General features: G+C 37.2%; 5 protein-coding genes and 1 non-coding gene across 6 annotated transcripts; 4 read left to right on the forward strand and 2 right to left on the reverse strand.

Moving 5' to 3' along the window:
• Positions 1-304: 304 nt before the first annotated feature.
• On the forward strand, positions 305-1,334 carry LOC149385670 (uncharacterized). Its single transcript, XM_089626382.1, has 2 exons — positions 305-404; positions 454-1,334. The coding sequence occupies exons 1-2, from the start codon at positions 305-307 to the stop codon at positions 1,332-1,334; spliced, it is 981 nt and encodes a 326-aa protein (XP_089482508.1).
• Positions 1,335-3,614: 2,280 nt separating this feature from the next.
• RSH3 (RELA/SPOT homolog 3) lies at positions 3,615-6,804 on the forward strand. Its single transcript, XM_089625590.1, has 6 exons — positions 3,615-4,653; positions 4,746-4,931; positions 5,065-5,525; positions 5,615-5,773; positions 5,864-6,191; positions 6,279-6,804. The coding sequence occupies exons 1-6, from the start codon at positions 3,967-3,969 to the stop codon at positions 6,558-6,560; spliced, it is 2,103 nt and encodes a 700-aa protein (XP_089481716.1). The 5' UTR covers positions 3,615-3,966; the 3' UTR covers positions 6,561-6,804.
• A 75-nt stretch (positions 6,805-6,879) lies between these two features.
• On the reverse strand, positions 6,880-8,054 carry TAFII21 (TATA binding protein associated factor 21kDa subunit). Its single transcript, XM_089625593.1, has 2 exons — positions 7,770-8,054; positions 6,880-7,269 (listed from the first exon to the last, which is right to left on the reverse strand). The coding sequence occupies exons 1-2, from the start codon at positions 8,025-8,027 to the stop codon at positions 7,006-7,008; spliced, it is 522 nt and encodes a 173-aa protein (XP_089481719.1). The 5' UTR covers positions 8,028-8,054; the 3' UTR covers positions 6,880-7,005.
• A 253-nt stretch (positions 8,055-8,307) lies between these two features.
• LOC149385673 (U6atac minor spliceosomal RNA) lies at positions 8,308-8,424 on the forward strand. Its single transcript, XR_016301540.1, has one exon. It is a non-coding gene; the product is annotated as a U6atac minor spliceosomal RNA (small nuclear RNA).
• Positions 8,425-11,323: 2,899 nt separating this feature from the next.
• On the forward strand, positions 11,324-13,742 carry SPL2 (E3 Ubiquitin ligase family protein). The gene is made up of 6 exons (XM_089625591.1): positions 11,324-11,752; positions 11,915-12,016; positions 12,108-12,278; positions 12,380-12,501; positions 12,665-12,784; positions 13,194-13,742. Exons 1-6 carry the CDS (start codon positions 11,375-11,377, stop codon positions 13,483-13,485), a joined length of 1,185 nt encoding a protein of 394 aa, XP_089481717.1. The 5' UTR covers positions 11,324-11,374; the 3' UTR covers positions 13,486-13,742.
• Positions 13,743-19,915: 6,173 nt separating this feature from the next.
• LOC149385675 (transcription factor MYB123-like) lies at positions 19,916-21,121 on the reverse strand. The gene is made up of 3 exons (XM_089625592.1): positions 20,986-21,121; positions 20,733-20,862; positions 19,916-20,620 (listed from the first exon to the last, which is right to left on the reverse strand). Exons 1-3 carry the CDS (start codon positions 21,119-21,121, stop codon positions 20,008-20,010), a joined length of 879 nt encoding a protein of 292 aa, XP_089481718.1. The 3' UTR covers positions 19,916-20,007.
• Positions 21,122-21,262: the final 141 nt, after the last annotated feature.

The following is a 21,262-nucleotide window of genomic DNA, read 5'->3' on the forward strand; positions in this document are numbered from 1 at the left end:
GTAACCGGTTCATGGCCCTGCTGAGGTGGGATGAGTTGTGTAAACCAAAAAAGTTGGGAGACCTTGGTTTCTGTAAGTTTGAAGATATGAACTCGGCGCTTATAGCTAAACTTGGTTGGCATCTAGCGGCAAAGTCCAATCTTGATTGGGTGGATATACTTCTAAAAAATATGGGAATGGTGAAAAGTTCTTAGAGGCCACAGTGAAATCCCACCATTCTAAGTTATGGAAGGACTTGTGCGGCACGAGGAACCTTTTAAGAGAGAACTCTTGCTATTTGATTGGAAGTGGAGATGAGGTAGACATGTTTGGTGATAACTGGATACACTCGGGTAAGTCCATTCACAACATGAGTCTATTGGGGCCCAAAGGTTTCCCAGTCAAGCTATTGATGGGAGGAGAGGGTAGACACTGGAATTATCAAAATATCGATCCTGGACTTTTGTGGTGAAGAGAGGGCGGAGACTATTCTCGATATTCCTCTCTTTGAAGCTCCCTTCCCGGATCGACTGATGTGGACGGCGGAAGAGTCGGGCTCTTTCTCGGTAAATTCGACTTTGAAGGTCATCCAAGCTCCGAATCCGAGCACGCCTAATCCGATTTGGGGGAATTTGTGGAATCTTAAGATTCATGACAGAGGTAAATTGTTCCTATGGAGATTTGCTAGAAGATGTTTCCTCCTGGGTCCTCTCTTGTTGAACAGGAAGCTCGCTGGTGACGATCGGTGCCGGAGCTGTGGTTTGGCGTCAGAGACTCTAGAACACTTGTTCTTCTCTTGCGAGTGGGCGAAAAAACTATGGGTCATCGAAGGTTTGGGGAAGCTTTGGAATTGGCGTGGTGATGAGAGTGGGGAGGAGCTCATTAGAGCCATGCTCGAGGTGAATGATCTCGGTTTTTCGGCAGGGTGCAGGAAGGACGAGTTCATCATCCGCGCCTGGTTCATCTTGGATGAGCTTTGGTTTCGCAGAAATAAGCTGGCCTTAGAAGGAATTGAGGTGGTTTTTGATAAGTCCCTCGCGAAGATCAGTGTGGCCGTTAAAGAACACTTGAGGAGAGTTGATGAAGTGGCGCTGGTGAAGCCGTGCGGGGTAGTGAGGACTGGTACTGAGTGGCGTGTCCTAGAAGCGGGGGTGATTAAAATCAATTGTGATGCTTCTTTCAGGAAAGACAGAGCGACAATGGGGCCCATCGCCAGACACTCCGGTGGCGGTGTCGTTTGGATGTGGCGGAGCAAAGTCAGCGCGGCCTTGGCAATAGAGGCGGAACTCAAGGGTTACCTGCACGCTCTCCTGGTCGCCAAATTCAGAGGAGTATCTGAGGTGATCGTTGAATGAGATAATAGGTTGTTGTTAGATTGTTTGAAGTTTTCCAGGCCGTGCCATATTTGGTTTTTAGAAGTTTATTTTCAGAACATTTTGTTGTTGTTTCATTTCTTTTCTAGAGCTAGTTTCAACTGGGTTCGTAGAGAGTCGAACTCCGCCGCCCATGCTCTGTGTCAATGGGCGGCGAGAGATGCAGGCTCCGGCTTTTGTTCGCTTGGGAATGCTCCGATCCGTGTTCGGAGTGCTTTTGCTGATGATGACGCTTTTGCAATGTTAGTTCCTTCCCCGTCTGCTCCCCCGTCTCCTCCCCTAGAGCGTCGGTGAGTGGCGGGGTGGTGGTTTAAAAAAAAAAAACAGTTTGACTAAAAAATTAACAGAAGGATTACATTCAACCAAACATAGGATTACAAAGACACGAATGCTATTTTTCAAACTTGGGGGCACGCCGTACACGTATAAGAGTTAGAAGGGAAAATATGTAATTAATCCTTTTAATTTTGTTTTGAGTAAATTAGCCATTTACTCTCTCTCTCTCTCTCTCTCTCTCTCTCTCTATAACTATCTATGATCAATTTCGGGTAAGAATGATGCTCAATGAAGCAAAAGACCTTGCAATAGATGGATACTTTTTTTTTCAAAGACACTAGGTGGATAATTGATATGCATTATTAGTTAAAAAAAAACTAGTTTATGCATAATTAGTTCATGATAAATCAACAATGAACACTTTCATCAGCATAAAATATAAATCCGAAAACGAATTCGATTGTCTCAAATAAAAAGGTGGATAAACTCATGGATAATAAAAGTTTCTATACAATATGCGATTCTTAATCCATGTAAAAAAGCATAATTGACGTGTGATGTATAAATAACTCTTAAAGCATGTAAGTTTCATAATAAAAAAAATAAAGTCGATCAGTAGCTTCATTCAGAAGTTAAATAGTAGTAGAAAAAGACATATAAGCAAATGGACCCCGGTTTGATTTAGATGTTGCCTTAAAGCTAGATTTGTATTCCATGAGACCACTTGTTATGTTAATGGGAACTAAATAAATGTCCTTGATTCTTGAACAATACCGTGTTTCAAGTCCTATTATTATTATTTTCTCAGCTAAAAGAAGTACAATGATATTATTCATTCCAACAAGGAATCCATTAACTATTGCATATATAAGAAAAATCTTCACGAAGGGGATAAGAACAAACCAGCAATGAATATTATATATATACTTTGTTCCATGATTACTACCAACGAATGATAGAGGGATTTCTAAGAATAGAATAATAATTTAGGTTATGCTTTAATAATGAGTTTATTACTATCTTATCCACAAATACATCATATTTGATTTATGTAAAACACATTACTGATGTAATATAGCAATATTCTTTTATATTACATAATCATAAAATTACGGACGATGGGAGTGCGTTGGTTCGTTGAAGTCTATTCTTCATGTGATTTGAGGGTTTTGGGCTATTCACGAAATCTGAAAGTTGCAGGGCTTCGAAGAAATTGTCTTCAACATCCGCAACATTTACACCATTAAAGTGTTTTTCAGAGCCGACGAGTGGCTCAAAGTACGTGATTTGAAATTCTTTATCACTCTAGTGTAGTATGTATATGGATCATTTAAAATAATATTTTAAAGGTCAAGACCGAATCCATGGAGTGGCTCGTGAGTTTCATTTGAGGACTTGACTTTTTAAGTTAAGCTACTGATTTAATTGTCTTTTATTTAAATTTCATTTAATTTTCACAATTTTATTACTTTTAAAAGTTTAACGACTATTATATAAAATAAAAATATATGAATTCGACTATTTTGCAAAAGATTTTGAACATTAGCTAATTTGTTAGTTCGAAGTCTTTGTCTAATTTTTCATTATTGTTTAACTAAAACACACGTAACTTACCCTAAAAAAAAGAAATAAAACTAAAACACACTTCACTCATTTTTGTAATTTTTTTTTAAATTCTAATCAAAATTTTATTTTTTAAAAAAATAGTCCACCAAATTCGTAATGAATAAATTAATTAAAGAATAAAGAGTGATTTTTTTAATAAAATAAAATTTAATATACTTTTTTTAAAAAAGAGTGATTTATTGACCTCTTATTTAATTTGCTAAAAAATATTATAATTCCCGGGAATTGAACCTAATTCCGTTATTTCAGGTATACAGAAAGGGTAAACATGTCATTTCGCTACTACTATTCTCTGGCCGCTGAGCCATAAACATCAATCAACCAGACAATGGACACAAAAAATTAGAACTAACTTAGAAGGACGAAGGACGAAATTCCGTCTCTCTTTTTTTCATACTTTCTTCCCAAGCGTCTTTGACTCTCTCTCAGTCTCTCTGTCTCTCTCACGTAATTAGGGCAAGAGTATTGGGGGTTTTTTCGACAATTTCTTTTTCTGTTCCGACCATCTAGTTCTCTATAAATCTGTAAATACTGTAGCTTCCCTTTCTGATATTTCCGCAATCTCTCCTCTGTAAATATTTTTATTTTTTAAAATTCGGGATTTGTGCAAACAAATTTTCCGAGCCTCTCCTTTGGGAAGGAATTTGAGTATTCAGATCGAATCGAACAAGTAATTCGTTAGATCAGATCGGAGCGTGGATTGTCAATTTCCATGGCTGTTCCGACGATAGCTCTGATGGCTAGCCCGCCGAGCACGGTGGTTTCTACATCGAACCCCTTCCAGATCAACGCCCATGGGTCCCACGACTTCGATTTCAGCTCCCGATCCTCGCCGTCGACGGCCTCGACCTCGAAGCCGATCGCCGGAGGCCTCTCGTGCCTGTTCTCGTCGCACGCGGTGGCGAGGCACGCGTCTCCGTCGTCTTCCTCGGCGTCGTGCTCGTCGGGTTTCGCCGGCGGCAGCGAAGAGCTCGGATCGCTGTGGCACGATAGGGGCGAGGAGCTGAAGGAATTCGGCGGATCGTTCCGGTACTCGCCGCCGGTGAAATTCGGCGGCTTTACGGCTCTGAGCAGCCGGGATCAGAGCCCAGTGTCGGTGTTCCACGGCCCTGGCTCCGGCAGCCCTCCGGCGAGGATCGCGAGGGACGGGCTCTTCAACCGCTTCGTGAGAGGCGGTGCGGTGGTGGGATCTTCCTGCGTCGACTATGACGTGGGAAAGGATGATTTGGACTTGAATTTGACTGGCCTCGTCGAAGAGCTGACTTTCAACATCGAGGACGGGTTCTCGGAGCCGTACGCCAAAGATTTTCTCCTCCGCGCGCAGTTGAGGCACGAGATCTTCCGAGACGAGTTCGTCGTGAAGGCGTTTTATGAGGCCGAGAAGGCTCACAGAGGGCAGGTGAGCTCAGCTCTGATCGGTTTTTCGATGTTGAAAGGCCTTTTGAAGTTCGCTGGTCTGATAAAATTTTGTGTCTTTTTTGTCATTTGCAGATGAGGGCAAGCGGTGATCCGTATCTGCAACATTGCGTGGAAACTGCAGTGTCGCTGGCGATGATCGGCGCCAACGCCACCGTGGTTGCCGCGGGACTTCTACACGACACGCTTGACGATTCCTTCATGAGTCACGACTACATTCGAGAGACATTCGGGGCCGGGGTTGCTGATTTGGTCGGAGGGGTAAGAATCCGAGCTTTTCATTTCTTATCTTTTGTTGAAAGAATTGCCTTTTGTCATCAGATCATGAGGTTTATGTCAAGTTTTGATCTTTTGTTGTCTAGTCTAAGCATAGTACTAACCAAGAACGTTTTAGGTGTCTAAGCTGAGCCAGTTGAGCAAGCTTGCTCGTGAGAATGATACAGCGTGCAAAACGGTGGAGGCCGACAGATTACACACGATGTTCCTTGCAATGGCAGATGCCAGAGCCGTCCTCGTAAAATTGGCGGATCGGCTGCACAATATGATGACACTCGAGGCTCTGCCGTTGGATAAGCAAAAGAGGTTCGCAAAGGAGACTCTCGAGATTTTCGTTCCTTTGGCGAACCGCTTGGGAGTCTCGACTTGGAAGGAGCAGCTGGAGAATTTGTGTTTCAAGCACCTCAACCCCGACCAGCACGAAGAGCTCTCCTCGAAGCTTCTCGATTCCTTTGACGAGGCGACCATTGCTTCTGCCATAAAGAAACTAGAGAAGGCGTTGAGGAAGGAAGGGATTTCTTACCATGTTCTCTCTGGGCGGCATAAAAGCGTGTCGAGCATCTACAATAAAATGCTCAAGTACGTCTTTTCTGGTTAACATCTTTCATTTGTTTTTGTTCTCCGTCGTGTTACTGGTTTTGATTAATTCAGCTTTTAACTATGTGCAGGAAGAAGCTCAACATGGATGAGATCCACGATATTAACGGGCTACGTTTGATAGTCGAGAAAGAAGAAGACTGTTACAGGGCATTGGAAGTTATTCATAAAATCTGGTCCGAAGTTCCTGGGAAATCTAAAGACTACATAACTAACCCCAAGTTTAACGGGTATGAATATGATCACTTGAAAAAGAATTTTTTTGTTTACTCTTCAAGCAAAACATTTGTGTTGAGTGTGGCTTTCTTAATAATCTTCAGATATCAGTCCATACACACCGTAGTCATGGGCGAGAGCTCAGTTCCACTCGAGGTCCAAATCCGAACAAAGGATATGCATTTGCAAGCAGAGTTTGGTTTCGCAGCACACTGGAGATACAAAGAGGGAGACAGTAAACACTCGTCCTTTGTGCTTCAAATGGTCGAATGGGCTCGCTGGGTCGTCACGTGGCAGTGTCAGATCGGTCACTCCGATTCAGTCAAGCCTCCTTGCACTTTCCCTCACCACTCACCCGATTGCCCTTACTCTTACCAACCCTACTGCGCCAACGACGGACCTGTGTTCATCATCATGATCGAGAACGACAAGGTTCGTTGATCGCCCTCACTCACCAAATCAGTTTCTGATTAGGGTTGCTTGATCGTCCAAAGCTAAACTGTGTTTCCTTTTCCACAGATGTCGGTGCAGGAATTCCCAGCCAATTCGACGATAACCAACGTTATGGAATCAAGTGGGAGGGGAAGCTCGAGATGGGCACCGTATGGCTTCCCTTTGAAAGAAGAGTTGAGGCCTCGTGTGAACCACGAGACTGTGAGTGACCCGATGCGAAAGCTCAAAATGGGCGACATTGTGAATCTGACTCCGGCGATTCCCGATGAGTCCCTGACCGAGTACAGGGAAGAGATCCAGCGCATGTACAACCGCGGCCTTACCGTGTCATCACCCAGTAGAATCTGACCCCTTTCGCTTCTTAGAGAAAACACCCCATAGCAGTCAGTACCGTTTAGAAGATTTGTTATTCTTGTACATAAGCCAGAAAAAGAAGAAAAAAAAAACGCAAAAAAAAGGAAAAGAAGAAAAAAGGAAGTTAGAAAATGTGTACAAAGCAGTTGTATCGTTCAGTGTCTCGCTAACTGGATTCATAAATCAAGAAGCTCATACGCTTATTCATGATCTCCCAATTGGGGGTTTTATCCTCGTGCCTCACTGCCTCAGTCAGTGTAGTTTAATTTCAAAATATATGGATATTTGTCACGTTCCAGATTGAGAAATTAAATACTTGACAACACGTAATCCAATTAGATCTAATAAAAAGTTTGAAACCTCTTGTCTTTCATCACAATGAATACAAGGCATGTACATTATCCCGAGTAAAAACACAATGACTGAATACAAGGCATAGTTAATTAAACTTGGCACGCTTGGCAAGAGGGAAAGAGACCCTCTGCGGAGGAGTGTGTTCGGTCTTTGGTTGGGGAGGATTAGGAGGGGCTTCGTCCTCGTCCTCGGTTTCTTCGACCGCCTGAGAAGATTGCCTCCTCGGAATCGCCAGCTGGTAGTTGGGACTTATCAGCGTGTCTTGCTCCGGCGGCAGAGGAATTCCAACCTCTGCGATCGACCTCGGAAGTGGAATCTTATTCCGGTTTTTAGCCAGCTCTAACAAAACCTGTAACGTATCACTTCTCTCAGTCCCACACAAATAAAGCACACACCTTTCCAAGCAAGAGATCTGAACTTCTCATTGTCAAAACACAGGGTACTTGGAAAAAAAAAGTATGTTTAGAGCTTGGGAAATAATTGGAAAAAAAAAAAAAATTCCATCGTGTATTCAGTGCTGTCTCTGGACAAAGGAAAATTTAAGGGAAATTTTTTTTGAAGGAAAATTAGAATTTCATTTTCAATGAAAAACTACTGCAAAATGAATATCCAAAGAAATTTATGAAGGTCTACTCTCACTCTCTTCTCCTTCCTCAAAATTTTCTGGATTTCTAAACACAGTAGAGCTTTTTGATAGATGTTCCATCACATTAACCTTCAAATTCAGCCTAACGATTCTTTTGAGTTTATTCTCTGATACTCAATTCGATATCAAAGCTCAATGTAATTTCCTTCACACGGATTGTCGAGAGAGACAAAGAAAAAGTAGGTGAAAGCCAAAAAAGTAACCTCTCTTGGCGGAGGTTGCGAGAAGCTGAAATTGACTTTAGATTGGATGGCGAGCTTGAGATCGTCGCAGTCAATGGCGGTTTTGGAAGCGTGCTCGGAGTAGACCTGCGCGTCGGTCAGCACATCGACGACGTAGCGATACCAGAGCTCCAAGAACTGGTGTATCACCCGAGGCTCGTAATCCTCCACTCCCATCGACTTCAACAGCAATTTCACAATCTTCGCATCTCTCGGCAAGTCCTCCTCTCCTTCCGCCATTCTTTCGATTTCCTTGAAAATTAGGAACGTTTAGGTCACACGGAGTTCGAGCGCCTCCTTGGATTTTGATTCAAATTTCTGAACTTGCCGGAATCGAATCCTCAAAAACGCAGAGCCGAGGAATGAAGAGATGAAGCGTGAGTGGTTGATCTCTGTACTGGGCTTGGGCTTAGTGGGCTTTCGAATGTTCACGGCCCATTCAAAGAGGTTAAAGTCCCACATCGAAAGCTTAGAGGTATGTCTAAAGCGTTTATATACTTTCTATTACAAATCAATTGTTGTGTTCTTAGAAAGGAGAGACGGTTGGCATCTCCCCTGACAGGGACGGGAACCGCCTTCGGGCTTTCCCTGTTAACACACCCGGTGATTCACCGGTGTAAGGCTAACAATTTTTTTTGTGTTTATTTTATTTCTTTTTTTAAAATTTACAATGATTATTTGTCAAACTCCAAATGATATTATAGAGTGCTTTTGGCAAATATGAAACTAGTCTCGTTGCTAATACGGTTTATGTCCTCGTAGAAATTATAAACAAACTATATTCAGATTTGTTTATTGCTCTGATCTAATCTCATAATTATTTTTTTTTTGTTTCTTTTACCACAATTTTTTTTTAATTTTTTTTTTCAATTTTATAGTAAATCCATATGGTATGGAGGGATATATTGTTCAGTTCTGAAAATAATCTTGTTAATGTTCTAAAAATATTGAATGCAAAAAATATGATCTGGATACGGTTTATGTCCTCATAGAAATTGTAAAACAAAGTAAATAAAAAAGAGACTGGCCCTTTAGATTTGTTTATTGTTCTACTCGCGTCTCATATTTTCTTTTTGCTGCTATGCAAAGAAAAGAACAGCAATTACTAGATACAGTGACCCTTAGGGAATACATGTAAAATCTGATTCATATTTCATATATAATATTACAGACACAAAAGACCGTTTTTATTCTGTTTCTCATCTCCAAAAGAAGTCTCTCACAGAATGTCGCCATGAAAGAACAAACAAAAGGGTGAGCAAAACCCCAGCGAGTCCCCAAGATGAACCCCCGATCCTGAGCACACAGGAAGCTTCAACTGAAGGATCAATCGCCGATCCTCTCATCCTCGAAGGCGAAGAAACGGTCCTGATGGCAATTATAAGACCAGAGAGAACCACGGGAAGAACAAAACCCGAACTTAGTTTTGTCTCGAAGTATGATCTCGTATTCTCATTTCTACGTCCAGCGTTGTACAAAGGCGAAAGAATTATGGCCGAGACTAAGGCTAGCACCACGGCTAAGGGCCTCTGAGACGGGTTTTGGCTTGCGATGTAAGTGTAAATAGCCATTGTGTTTTTTGAGTTTACGAAAATCAGAGTGTGTTTGTGTTGTATTGAGTGAGTGTGTGAGGTTTATATATATTAGATTAAGAGAAAGAGAGAGGCCATGGTAGTGGTGAAGTAATCTAACAGTAAAGCTTGGGATTAGATTAGGAAAGTGAAAAGCCGTCCAAAAAGTGACACTGATGAAAGGTAAACTTTATTATTAATATAATGGCAAGGAAACTTTGGAAGCAAGGTATTTCTTGTGTATTCACACTTGACAGTAAGTAATATTGCTAGCTAGCTGTATCTGTATGATTTTTTTTTTTTCAATTTTTGTTTTTTTTGTTTTTTTTACGATTTCCTCTCCAAGATAATTCGACTCTTTAAACTTTAAAGAATATGGTCATGAGTTTAAGTTGCTTGTTAGACCTGTGGTTTTCTTGTGTCATAAGCATCTTGATCACTGTGGAGAGCATAGAGATCGTTTAGAAGAAAACAGCATACGAAACTGGCTTGAGGTTGACTCGAATATTCATTTCAAACGGTCATTTATATCATAAGATCATTGCGGATGGACATGGACATATTATTATTATATATAAAATAGAAGAATGATTTTTACTCACTTAAACAGTGTTTTTCTTAGAAATTTTTTATTATTATTAAAAGTAAAATAAATAAGAGATTGGATTATAAACACAACTAGTTTTTTTTTTTTTTTTTTTTTTTTTTTTTTTTTTTATCAAAAAATAAAATAGTCTCAAAAAAACTATAAATACATTTTTTTCAATCATAAACATTTTTTGACATGTCTCTGTATATTTTTTTATTCTTTCAGACTAGAATATATTAATTATTCCGTAGCAACGCGCGAGACATATTGCTTGTTATATATATAAATTAGAAGAATGATCTCTACTCACAAAACGCTGTTCATTGAACAGTGTTTTGTTTTGTTTAAAAAAAAAAAAGAGATTGGACTCCAAACACAAATAATATTCATTTATATTGATTTTTATTTTATTTTCTTTTATTTTATCAGAAAGATACAAATGTCTCCAAAAAATTAAAAAAAAAATATTTTTTTCAAACCTAAATATTTTTAGATATGTCTCTATATATTTCTTACTCTAGACTAAAATATATTAATTATTCCGCAATAACACGCGAAACATACTGCTTATATATATATATATATATATATATATATATATATATATATATATATATATATATATATATATATAAAAGAGCACGGAGACACTATTTATGTAGACACAATTTATTGTTAAGTCTACAGTAAAATGACGAAATGATCTTTTAAATTTTTTATAATTACATAAATAATAGAAAAGGTTGAGTAAATATCTAGTAAATATGACTATTTACGAAATATTTACAATAGTTTTTGGCTATTTACGAAAAATTTACAAAACGTTGGCTAAAACACAAACGCTTATGTTTATGTGGTTTATATCGCTAAATTTTTGTTACATAAATTGTCACTAGAAGATATTATAAAATTGCCACTTTAGTTTAACAAAGAAAAATTAACTATGAAAACATGAAAATTTACAAATTTACTATTATTTAAAATTACCAATTTATTACTGCTTAAAATTACCAATTTATCACTGCTTAATCGGTTCTAAACAAAATTATTCTGAATACATTAACATTTAATATTTTTCTTGTGGATATATCATATATTACACCGACAACAAATTTGAGTTAAACTTTATAAATAAAGTAAAGTAACAGCTTCCAAACCAAAAAGCAAAAACTAGTCAGGTTACGGTAGATAGATACACATAAAAATTGAAACGAACTTTTTATTTTTATTTTTTTTTAGTTTATGAAAGCATCGTATTGGACGACGGACGACCTCACTATGCCTGCCAAATTAACAGATGTCATAACGTAATTGGTCAAAACTCGCAAACCCCCAGTATATTTCAAGAAATTAAATTGATATATAAAGACGAGACCATTCATTTCTTGGGCAAAGGAATAACCGACCCAAAAACGACGACGGAGTCGATGTCGTCGAACGACCAAGCGATCGTGTCTCTGCTCTCGCAGCTGGCGTTCTCCTTCGACGGCGCCGTTTTGGGGCTTGCCCTAGCCTACGCCGCCGCGCGCTCCGTTTTCAAGTACGGCTCTTCCTCCTCCGCTCTCGGCCGCCTCCGCCAAGCCCCTTCCGTCCCCGTAGCCGACCTCCGCTCCGTCCTCGCCGCCGACGACGGTCCCGAGACTTCCGGAGAATCTCGGCCGTCCAATTCCGCTCTCGTCGTCGTCCGGGGAACCGTGGAGGCCAGATCGACCGTCGACGGGACTTGGAAGGCTCTCAGGCCTGGTAGTGTGCTCGTCTCTTCCGAGTCTGGAGAAAGAGCCGTTCTCATTCAGAGGACTCAAACTGTATGTGAACTTCCTACTCTCTGGATTTTGTTGAAGTCGGTTGTTCTCGTCAATTTTTCAGTCAGTTAACCAAGAAATTGAAAGCTTGTTTTTTTTTATGTTTTGCAATTGTATAAATTTGAGTTGTGTTTCTGAAGCAGTGTTTTCGTGTTTTATTTGAAGTGTATTTATAATGAATGGAAAGGATTATTTGGGTGGACTTCTGATCTGCGGACCATATTTGCGAGGTCTTGGAGAGAACGAGATTCTACTTCATTAAGAACGGTATATATATATATGTATAACTTTTAGGCTAAAGTTTGATTTTGGGCATGGTTCGATTAAAATTTGGTTTGAAATGAAAGAGTTTTTTCAGGTTCCTTTTGTTCTTGTTGAGGGTGCGAAATGGCCAGTTTCGGAGTATGTTGTGGTGAACATGGACGGGTCGAGGCATCCGCTGCCTCTTATGACGGTTTATCATCACTTGCAGCCCGTTAATGCTTCTCCTTACACATTCCTTCAAGCGCTTTTCGGTCACGAGTATCCGGTGAGAGAGTTCGTTGCAAAATCTTTGATTTTGTTTGTGAATTTTTATCACGAAAAAAAACTCTTTATCTCCGGTGGTCATGTTTTTTTTTTCCTTTGAAGGTTGGTTTGCTTGACGAAGAAAAGATTCTCCCTCCGGGAAAGGAAATCACCGCTGTTGGAATTTTCAGTTTTAAGAATGGGATTCCGGAGATCAAGTCGTGCAAGGATCTTCCGTATTTTCTGTAAGTGCTCGCTCACGCAGATATGCAAGTCTTTCCGTGAACATTATTGATTTTCATCACTCATCAGAATCTCTATCAATGCACTCTCTCCAATTCCTTAGCTTTTGCATTGCAGAGGTTTACTTTCCTAGTCAATCATCATGATAGGCAATCTCTTTTGCAGGACTGAAATGACTAAAGAGCAGATGGTTGTAGATCTTTCATTCAGCACCAAAGTTCTGCTGTATAGTGGTATTGTTCTTGGTTCGCTGTCTATTGGAATCCTAGGCTATTCGGCTGTGAGGTATCTATTTCCATTATGTACTCAGCTTGATTCTTCCACTTACATTTTCTTATTATATACGTTTAGGGTGCGTTTGGAACTTGGAAAGTAGGAGGGAAACGAAATCCCTCCTATTTTCCTTGTGTTATCTTGATGGAGGGAAAATAGAAATGAAAGGAAAATAAGATGGAAATTTAGAGGGAGAATGTATTACTAATTAGTGGATTCAATTTTTCATGAGAAATCACGTGGAAAGTGAAATCCGTCCAGGCTTCTATATGCTAGGCCCGCGTTTGTGTCTATTTTCTCACTTTCTCTTCGTCTTTCTCTCTCATTTTCCATGACTTTCAAGCACAACATAAAATTTTGATTTTCTCTCATATTTGTCGGGATGTATTTCGTAAACGATAATCTTCGATCTCGTTTTCAGGAACTGGAATAGATGGAAGCTGTGGAGACAACAAAGGCAGTCGCAGCGGCAAAACCCTCCCGAAGTGGAAGATTCCGATGTCCAAATTTGGTCGGACGAGGACACTTCGGAAGTTCCAGATGGACAACTGTGTGTGATATGTCTAATGAGGAGAAGGAGATCGGCGTTCATTCCGTGCGGCCATTTGGTATGTTGTCGGACATGTGCGCTCTCGGTCGAACGCGAAGTCACACCAAAATGTCCCGTTTGTCGCCAGGAAATCCGTACTTCGGTTCGTATTTATGATTCTTAGGGATTATGGTCGGTACGCAGTACACAAGTCTTGTGCTAACAAACTGTCCTTTGCTCTGTAAATTCCGTTTCTCCGAGTTAATTTTGTGCATACTAGGAAAAGCAACTAACTTTTATTTATTTATTTGGGTTTTTGGGGTAGTAGTCGTTGCTCGTCCGAAGGCATTATTATTTTTTTGTTGTCTTTGGTAAGCCCGCTTCTTGACTACGGAGGATTCATTGCGTCTCTTTACCGGAAGCAGGCTATATTTTGTTTTCTGTCCTCTAAAAGGTGATCGGTGTTCAAGAGTATTATTAAAAAAAAAAAAATTAATATTCCAAAATTTTTATTAACGAAATTAACGTCAGAGGAAATCAATGATAATTTTTTTTTTTTTTTTTTTTTTTTTTTTTTTTTTTTCATATATACCTGTTAGATTTCCCTAGCATATCTCTATTTAAATTAGAATTAGATTAGAGTATAAGCTAAAATTAGAATCCGAGAAAATACTATTTTGTAGTCGCCTATCAGTAGAGGGATATTCATGTTTGCGTGTCCCAACAATCCTATAAAAAAATATACTCGATAGGTCATTTGGGCAATTTAGCCATTCGAAATTGAAATTTTGTAAGATATAACTCAGATTTAAACACACTCTAATTTTCTATGTATTAAATAAATGTTAAGATGGACTAGTAGAAATAAGGATAAGCAAAGTAAATACTTTTTGCCCGGGGGTTGAATAAGTAACTAGCCATGCTGATTTGATGCAGGCTAAAGAGATCCATTTTTCACAATTGTTAGTAGAAAATTAGTTACAGTTGAGTTATTTTATTTATTTATTTATTATTTTTGTTTTTTTTTACCGCATACAAATTTAAACATACAATCTAACAGTTTATTTTTCGCCAGAATACTATTTTATTGTATAAAAGGAGGCTTTATTTATAATATAAACCAATGTATATCTGCTGAAATACCAAGAACAATAGAGGGGGAACTATGGCTTTCCGGTGGGTTTCTCTTTAGTTTAGAGAACGGTGGTTTTGAGGAAGTAGCAAGCTGTGAGTATTTGCGCCGTGAGGGAATCAGGGCGGTGAATGAGAGTCTCCAAACTTGTTTAGCGAGGAGGGCTTGGTTAAAATATTCGAGATCGTGAAACCCGAGCCTTTCATCAGAGATTTTCTCTTGCAAAGCTCAAGCCTAGTACACCATTGGTTTTTTTATTTTTTATTTTTTATTGATTTTTTCATCAGTGGATACCCACCAAAAGCGGGCTAGGAGACGGTGGACTTCCCTGATAAGGTGTTTTGGGAGTCGAATGCAACTCATGGCATAACTCAGGATTGCTTGGTAAAATAAAAAAAGGATTTCCAGCCAGTAAGTTTGTTCCAAACTCGGTCTTTTATGTGAGAAGATGATTATTTTGGGTGCGGCTGAAAAAAGCGGGAAGGCCTAGGTATTTCTCATGATAAGAGAAAATATTGACATTTAGAGAGGTGCCAATGAGATTTTTAGTGGTCGAGCTCGACTCGGTTTCCGAAAAAATGTTGGATTTGTCAAAAGTGATTTCTTGGGACGAGATGGTAGAGTATGTGTTGAGGCAGGGGCCAGCCCAAACTCACCCGAACTCATAAGGGATCTTAGGCGAATTAATATTTTGGGACCATTCGATAATACTAAACATTTAAATAAAAATTTAAATATTTTAGGTATATATATATATATATATATATATATATATATATATATATATTTAAAATTTTGGGGCTCAGCCCAATCGGAGGCCCTAGGCACTAGTCTTGCTCGCCTATAGTCAGGGTCGGCTCTGTGTTGAGGACATTGCGACAGTCAAATAATCATTACTTGTGGCGTTGAAAAAAAAATAAGGGTTTCATCGGCGAAAAGAAGTTGGGAGATGTTTGGACATGTGGTTTCAAAGGATAGGCCATTTATTTGGTTATTGGACTCGACTTCATGGAGTAGGGAATATGAGCCTTTGACACATATATAAAAGAAAGAGGAAGGGAGAAAATGGGTCACATAGTCACAAACCGCGGGTAAGGGAGATATTTCCACGAATAGTTCCACATAGAGTAGGAGTAGGTGATATTGGTGAGGTAATTCATGATTTTTTGGATGCATCGTTCATCAAAGCTGAGACCGCGCATCATGATCCCGATGAAGGAACAATTTTCGGCGGTGGAACACAAAGAGCGCTGACGCACTACATTTCTTCTGGTAGTGATTAAGGCAATGACTTTCAACTAAGATATGGTACATACATGTCCTCTGGTAGTGACTACGTCGTCGATCACTTGTCTCAGTTCGACACTATTTCATTCACTACGTCAGACACACAAAGTGACAGTTTGTATACTTGTCCCTCTTACCGTTACCCTAATCCAATAGGAGTGCCACAGCCACATGTTAATCCACAAGGAAGTGGGCGTCGTACCTTCAGTGTACGCGTTGATCGGTTCGGTGTCGAGCACATTATAACATGTGTACCAGGATGTCCACTAATAAGTGATGTCGTGAGATACGATCAAGCCGACTACGACAGACATGTTCGAAACTTTCAACAATCGTACAAGGGGCATTTCACATGGTGCCAATAATGCGAGCTTCAAGAAAATCAACCGAGTTTTATATAACCGGGACGTCTATCAGAATTCTATTAATACATTTCATTTTCTATTGTAACTATTCATGAACGATTTGGTGGTATGTCATTCAGTATGAAACATTTATGCTAGATATGTATGGTTTCAAGTGTTTTAAATTTGGACTATATTTACAAATATATATGTATTCGTTTATTTTGCAATATTATTTCTGTTCGGTTATCCATCGAAAACGGCATTTCATTTGCCATTTTCCATATTTTTTCCGTTCGATTTTCCGTCAGCATGTCGGTTTTCCGTAAATCAAAAGGCTCGAAACGGCAACGAAAATGACATTTAAATCCTTGATTTATTATATCATATACCCACAATTTTATCTTTTTAATTTATAATAATAATAATAATAATTTATTTTCTCATTTATCTATATATTTAATAATAATAATAATAATAATAATAATAATAATAATAATAATAATAATAATAATAATAAAAACTGTGGCATTGTTCAAATCACCGAGCTACCAAAATATGGGTGCTCCACTCTCTACGATAACAATGTGTCCCATAATTTTTAGGGCAGTGTAGATTTATAGCCAAAATGAAACTATAGATTTTGTTTTTAGCCTACATTTCACATTTTTTTAGGGAAATAGCCAATAGACTTAGGTGACAATATTTATTAGACTAATTTACCCCTTTTATTTTAAAAACAAAATAATGAATATAAGGAAATTATAATGCTAATTGTCAAAAACTATTTGGTTACACGCGGCCTTAAAAATCTAATAAACAATTCGAACTATCTCAACAATATTATCATATATATTAAATATCATTAATTATGCGCGATATCCTAGAAGCCCCCATTGCCAGGAAAAAATATTAGAAATTTCTCTCTGCATCAGTTTCTGTTACTGTGTAATAAGAACCTGCCAACACAGATAATAAACGTAAATTACTGGAAATTATCTCATTGTCCACATTTAAGTATTCTGAATGGAAATAAATGGAAATAACTGTAAATACCAGAATCCACCAGCGACCAAGACGAAGAAGCCATATTTTTAACGTTGGAAACAAATTATTTCTTCCAGGGGCAGAATTTTTTTTTCTTCTGCGAAAGAGTTTCAAACAACTTCAGCTGCAACAAAAAAAATCGTGAGATTGCTTGTGTTTCAAAAATTCAAACGTTCCAAAATTTAAAAGCTAACTGCTTCTTTAAAAACAGCAAAAAATATTCTGAGAGTAAAATAATAAGTCAAATACGCTAATTATAAAACACATGCACAAAAAAAAAAAAAACGTGTCATAACAACCTTAAATATAGAAGTTATTGGACCTAATTTTAATTAACACACGCATAAAGAAATTACCAACACATACAAAAAAAAAAACGTGTCCAACGAATTAACACACGCACAAAAAAAGGAAGAAAAAATATACGCTAATTAAAAAACTGCCTTATTTATTGAAAGAAAAAAAATAAAATATATTTTGCCACCTAATACGTTTGGTTATTTCCCTAAAAAACTCCAAACATAGGTTAGATCCCAAACCTAACGTTATAAGTGATCTAGTTAGTTACAAAACTCTAATTTTTATTTATCTTGCTAAGGAAGTGTTTCATTTGTTTAATATTTTCTTTCGGGCCAAAGCAGGCAATTACTAATAAGTGATATTGGCCTTTAATTATTCACATACGTGGTATATAGTTTATTATATGTTCCAACTCCATATATATATATATATATATATATATATATATATATATATTAATTGTTTTCAATTTTATAATTCTTACAATAATAGTTTGAAATATAATATATTGTTCCTAAAAAAATATAGTTAAAAGTGCACAATTGTGGACGAAACCAAAGTTTTTGAGATATATATTATCACAAATTTATTTATTTATTTATTTTTTAATTTTTTTTTTAATTTTTGTAAAATGAAACTCTAGCATTATAGTGTTTGAAAGTCAGTGATTCATATGTGTCTATACGCGTAAATATGAATATATTGTATAATATTTTATGGATTTTGTTACATGTATAAACTATAAAGACAATCGTTATTATGTGTTTGACAAATTATTGCCTTTTTATTTGTCACTTTTCAACTTTAAGTTTGATTCAAGTTTTTTTTTTTTAAAACTTTTTAGTGTTCGATGCTTTGAATGAAAGTGAAATTTAGAAACAAGAATCAAGTTATCATATTTATATAAAACCATACGTATATACACATAAATTGTGTCATATGATAGATCATCTACGTACGTGGTATTGTTTGTCATTTATAGATTGTATTTATACAAACGATGATATCACGAATGTTATGTCATGACTGGATACTAAATATTCCGTTACCGAATTAATAATCATTATAGCACAGCACATATGAATTATGATAATAAGCATTAGTATATGATGCCACTTTCTTAAGTCAATTACGGAGACGTTTTGTATGGTTAAATAGTATTTATGTAAAGACAAAGATGTCATCACAACTATATAAAGGTAAAACTTAAATAACAAGGTCTTATTTACTCTTTAATTAAAATACAAAATTTAAAAGAGAAATTGCCTCAACTAAGTTTTTCCAATTTCTCACTAAAAGCTTAATTTGGTCAAAAATACTACTAAACCACTTGTACAAATACAATTTTACCCTCAACAATTGATGTCAACAATTTATGTCAATTGTTGACATAAATGTCAACAATAGATGTCGATTGTAGATATCTTTGTCAACAAACAATCAACTTAAAACTCACAGATGTCAATAATAGATATCAATTGTTGACATCGTGTTGATGGTAAAATTCTATATGTACAACTGATTTACTAATATTTTTGGCCAAATTAAGTTTTTGGTGAGAAATTGAAAAAAACTTATCAAATGGTGGTAGTCGAGGCAATTTCTCAATTATTAATATGAAATATTATCAAGAGGGGAATCATAATAAGAAGTATGCTTATTAATTATGTGCGTAATGTGACTGACGCATTATTTGAAATATAAAGGAATCAGAATAACAGATTTAACTTGCAAAAGCTTCGTTGTAATATCTACTAATTAAAGTACTCTATTTAAATACTCGCTAGAAGTAATAAAATTGTGAAATAGTATTTTTTTTTTCTTTTGTAATCTAGTAATATCAATAAATTTTAATGAAATTCAATACTACCTGTGTAACTATTTAAAAACATTGTATATATTTATATGAAGAGTCAATATTTTACTTATAAATTTGAAGCCTTGATTAATTACGTTCTTAGAACGACAATTTTTTTTTTTCAATCTTTCTTTTTAAAACATTGCTTCTTTGAGAAAATACCTAAAAATTATGCTTTCTGACATGCAATGAGATGCAGTTAGAAGAAATATATATGGCATATAGTCCCTTAATTTGAAGAATATTGTGATATATTATCCAAATCTCAAGCCACCACAGAGAAATTTGATCAATTATGTCTAAAACGTCTTAGAAATTAATTTTTTTAATCTCAATTATTGTAAAAAAAAAAAAATTAAAATTATGCTATGTTTCACATTCCGCATCAAATTAGTCTATATCAAGTTGTTATCTATTTCAAATTTTATGTTTAGTTTAATTAGGCTCCTGCTAGCTTATATATTCAAGCTAGTTTTTAGCAATATGGCTGTCAATATTATTAATAGGGGTTTCCTTGTTACATTGACTTTGCACGTTCATATATTCTATAAAAGCAAGTACTATTATTTATTCTCTACGCCAAACTGCTATAATATAATCTAGAAGAACATATATAATAATATTAAAGACAAGAAAGTACCTAACAACTACTATATTCAAAGACCATACAAACTGAAAAAAAAAATGCAAACAAAAAATATAAGTCTATCGGGAAAAAATCTCTTTGGGAAATTTGATCTAAATCAGAAACCAATTCTCCAACTGATCATCGGCAATGGAATCTAAATCTAAATCAGAAGTACCACGTGGCAGAACTGTCTCCTCCGAAGAAAACAAAAGGGTTTGATCAGACGTTAACGTTGAGGACGAAATATTGGCTTGATCAGCGTCCGAGCTATAAGGAGGCTCGGAGATCCAATCGTCCGTGCTGTTTAAAAAATCCAATAAAAAACTCTGGTCCGCATCGAAATCCATTTCGAAGTTTGAGGAGGCAATTAGTAGTTGATCAGAATCTCTTAGTGATAATAACTCCTCGGCCGAGTTCTTCGTTCGATCAAACACTTCGCTTATAATCGGACCCGTCTCGCTTTCTTCGATCAGCGGAACCATGGCCGGCTTGGCGAACCTCGTGGCCTTGGTTCGGACCACAGTACTGCTCGTCGTCCGTGGCTCGAAAACGCGTTGTTTCTTCGCCGAGTTTGGCTTTGGCTCGGACTTAGTGTCGTCACGAGACTGATTATCGGAGCTAGGTTTGGCGATAGTATTGTTTGCTTTGCCGAGTTTTGTGTGCCAATAGTTTTTTATTTCATTGTCTGTTCGACCTGGAAGCCGTCCCGCTATTAAAGCCCATCTGTATAATCACAAAATAATCAACTAATTTAATTTAATTAAAATAAAAAATATATAGTACTATCAAGTGACAAAGTGAGCAAATTAAGTATGATCAGGAGTACTAGAAATACCTGTTGCCAAGGAGTTTGTGAAGCCGAATGATGAGATCTTCTTCTTCTTCACTGATACTTCCTCTTTTAATGCCCGGCCGAAGATAGTTTAGCCATCTTAGCCTACAGCTTTTGCCACACCTCTTCAGCCCTATAATTTTAAATCATTTTTGCACCAAAATTAAATATAAATTGCATTCTCATGAAAACAATACATATTATATATATCGTCAAGATTTGATCGGAGTAAAGCAAATGCATATAAAAATCTCACCGGCTCTTTCGGGGAGATGCCTCCATTTTCCTTCGCCGTGAGCTAGAATGTATTCTGAGAGGATTTTGTCTTCCATGGCTGTCCAAGCTCCTCTATTCAGCACTAACTCCTTTGAGCAGCAAGGTCTCCTTCCCATATCTCTCTCTCTCTCAATATGTATATAGTTATATAGATACCTTTGATATTATTACAACTTTTGTTTGGGGAAATATTTAGGAAGAGAGACAATCTACTTTTTTTTGGGAGTGTTTGTGTATGCTTAATTAGTGATCTGTAC

The sequence above is a fragment of the Urtica dioica genome, chromosome 9 (assembly GCF_054948205.1).
Source record: "Urtica dioica subsp. dioica isolate 48M chromosome 9, U.dioica_male_clone48M_v1_H2, whole genome shotgun sequence".
Lineage (NCBI taxonomy): Eukaryota > Viridiplantae > Streptophyta > Magnoliopsida > Rosales > Urticaceae > Urtica > Urtica dioica.

Coding starts and splice junctions, on each gene's coding strand:
- RSH3 (XM_089625590.1), top strand. CDS start 3,967: ATGGCTGTTCCGACGATAGCTCTGATGGCTAGCCCGCCGAGCACGGTG. Junction 5,526..5,614: donor ATCTACAATAAAATGCTCAA/GTACGTCTTTTC, acceptor AACTATGTGCAG/GAAGAAGCTCAACATGGATG. Junction 6,192..6,278: donor TCATGATCGAGAACGACAAG/GTTCGTTGATCG, acceptor CCTTTTCCACAG/ATGTCGGTGCAGGAATTCCC.
- TAFII21 (XM_089625593.1), bottom strand. CDS start 8,027: ATGGCGGAAGGAGAGGAGGACTTGCCGAGAGATGCGAAGATTGTGAAA. Junction 7,270..7,769: donor CGCAACCTCCGCCAAGAGAG/GTTACTTTTTTG, acceptor GATACGTTACAG/GTTTTGTTAGAGCTGGCTAA.
- SPL2 (XM_089625591.1), top strand. CDS start 11,375: ATGTCGTCGAACGACCAAGCGATCGTGTCTCTGCTCTCGCAGCTGGCG. Junction 11,753..11,914: donor TCATTCAGAGGACTCAAACT/GTATGTGAACTT, acceptor TTTTATTTGAAG/TGTATTTATAATGAATGGAA. Junction 12,502..12,664: donor AAGGATCTTCCGTATTTTCT/GTAAGTGCTCGC, acceptor TCTCTTTTGCAG/GACTGAAATGACTAAAGAGC.
- LOC149385675 (XM_089625592.1), bottom strand. CDS start 21,121: ATGGGAAGGAGACCTTGCTGCTCAAAGGAGTTAGTGCTGAATAGAGGA. Junction 20,863..20,985: donor GCATCTCCCCGAAAGAGCCG/GTGAGATTTTTA, acceptor TTAAAATTATAG/GGCTGAAGAGGTGTGGCAAA. Junction 20,621..20,732: donor CACAAACTCCTTGGCAACAG/GTATTTCTAGTA, acceptor GTGATTATACAG/ATGGGCTTTAATAGCGGGAC.
- LOC149385670 (XM_089626382.1), top strand. CDS start 305: ATGTTTGGTGATAACTGGATACACTCGGGTAAGTCCATTCACAACATG. Junction 405..453: donor GCTATTGATGGGAGGAGAGG/GTAGACACTGGA, acceptor TTTGTGGTGAAG/AGAGGGCGGAGACTATTCTC.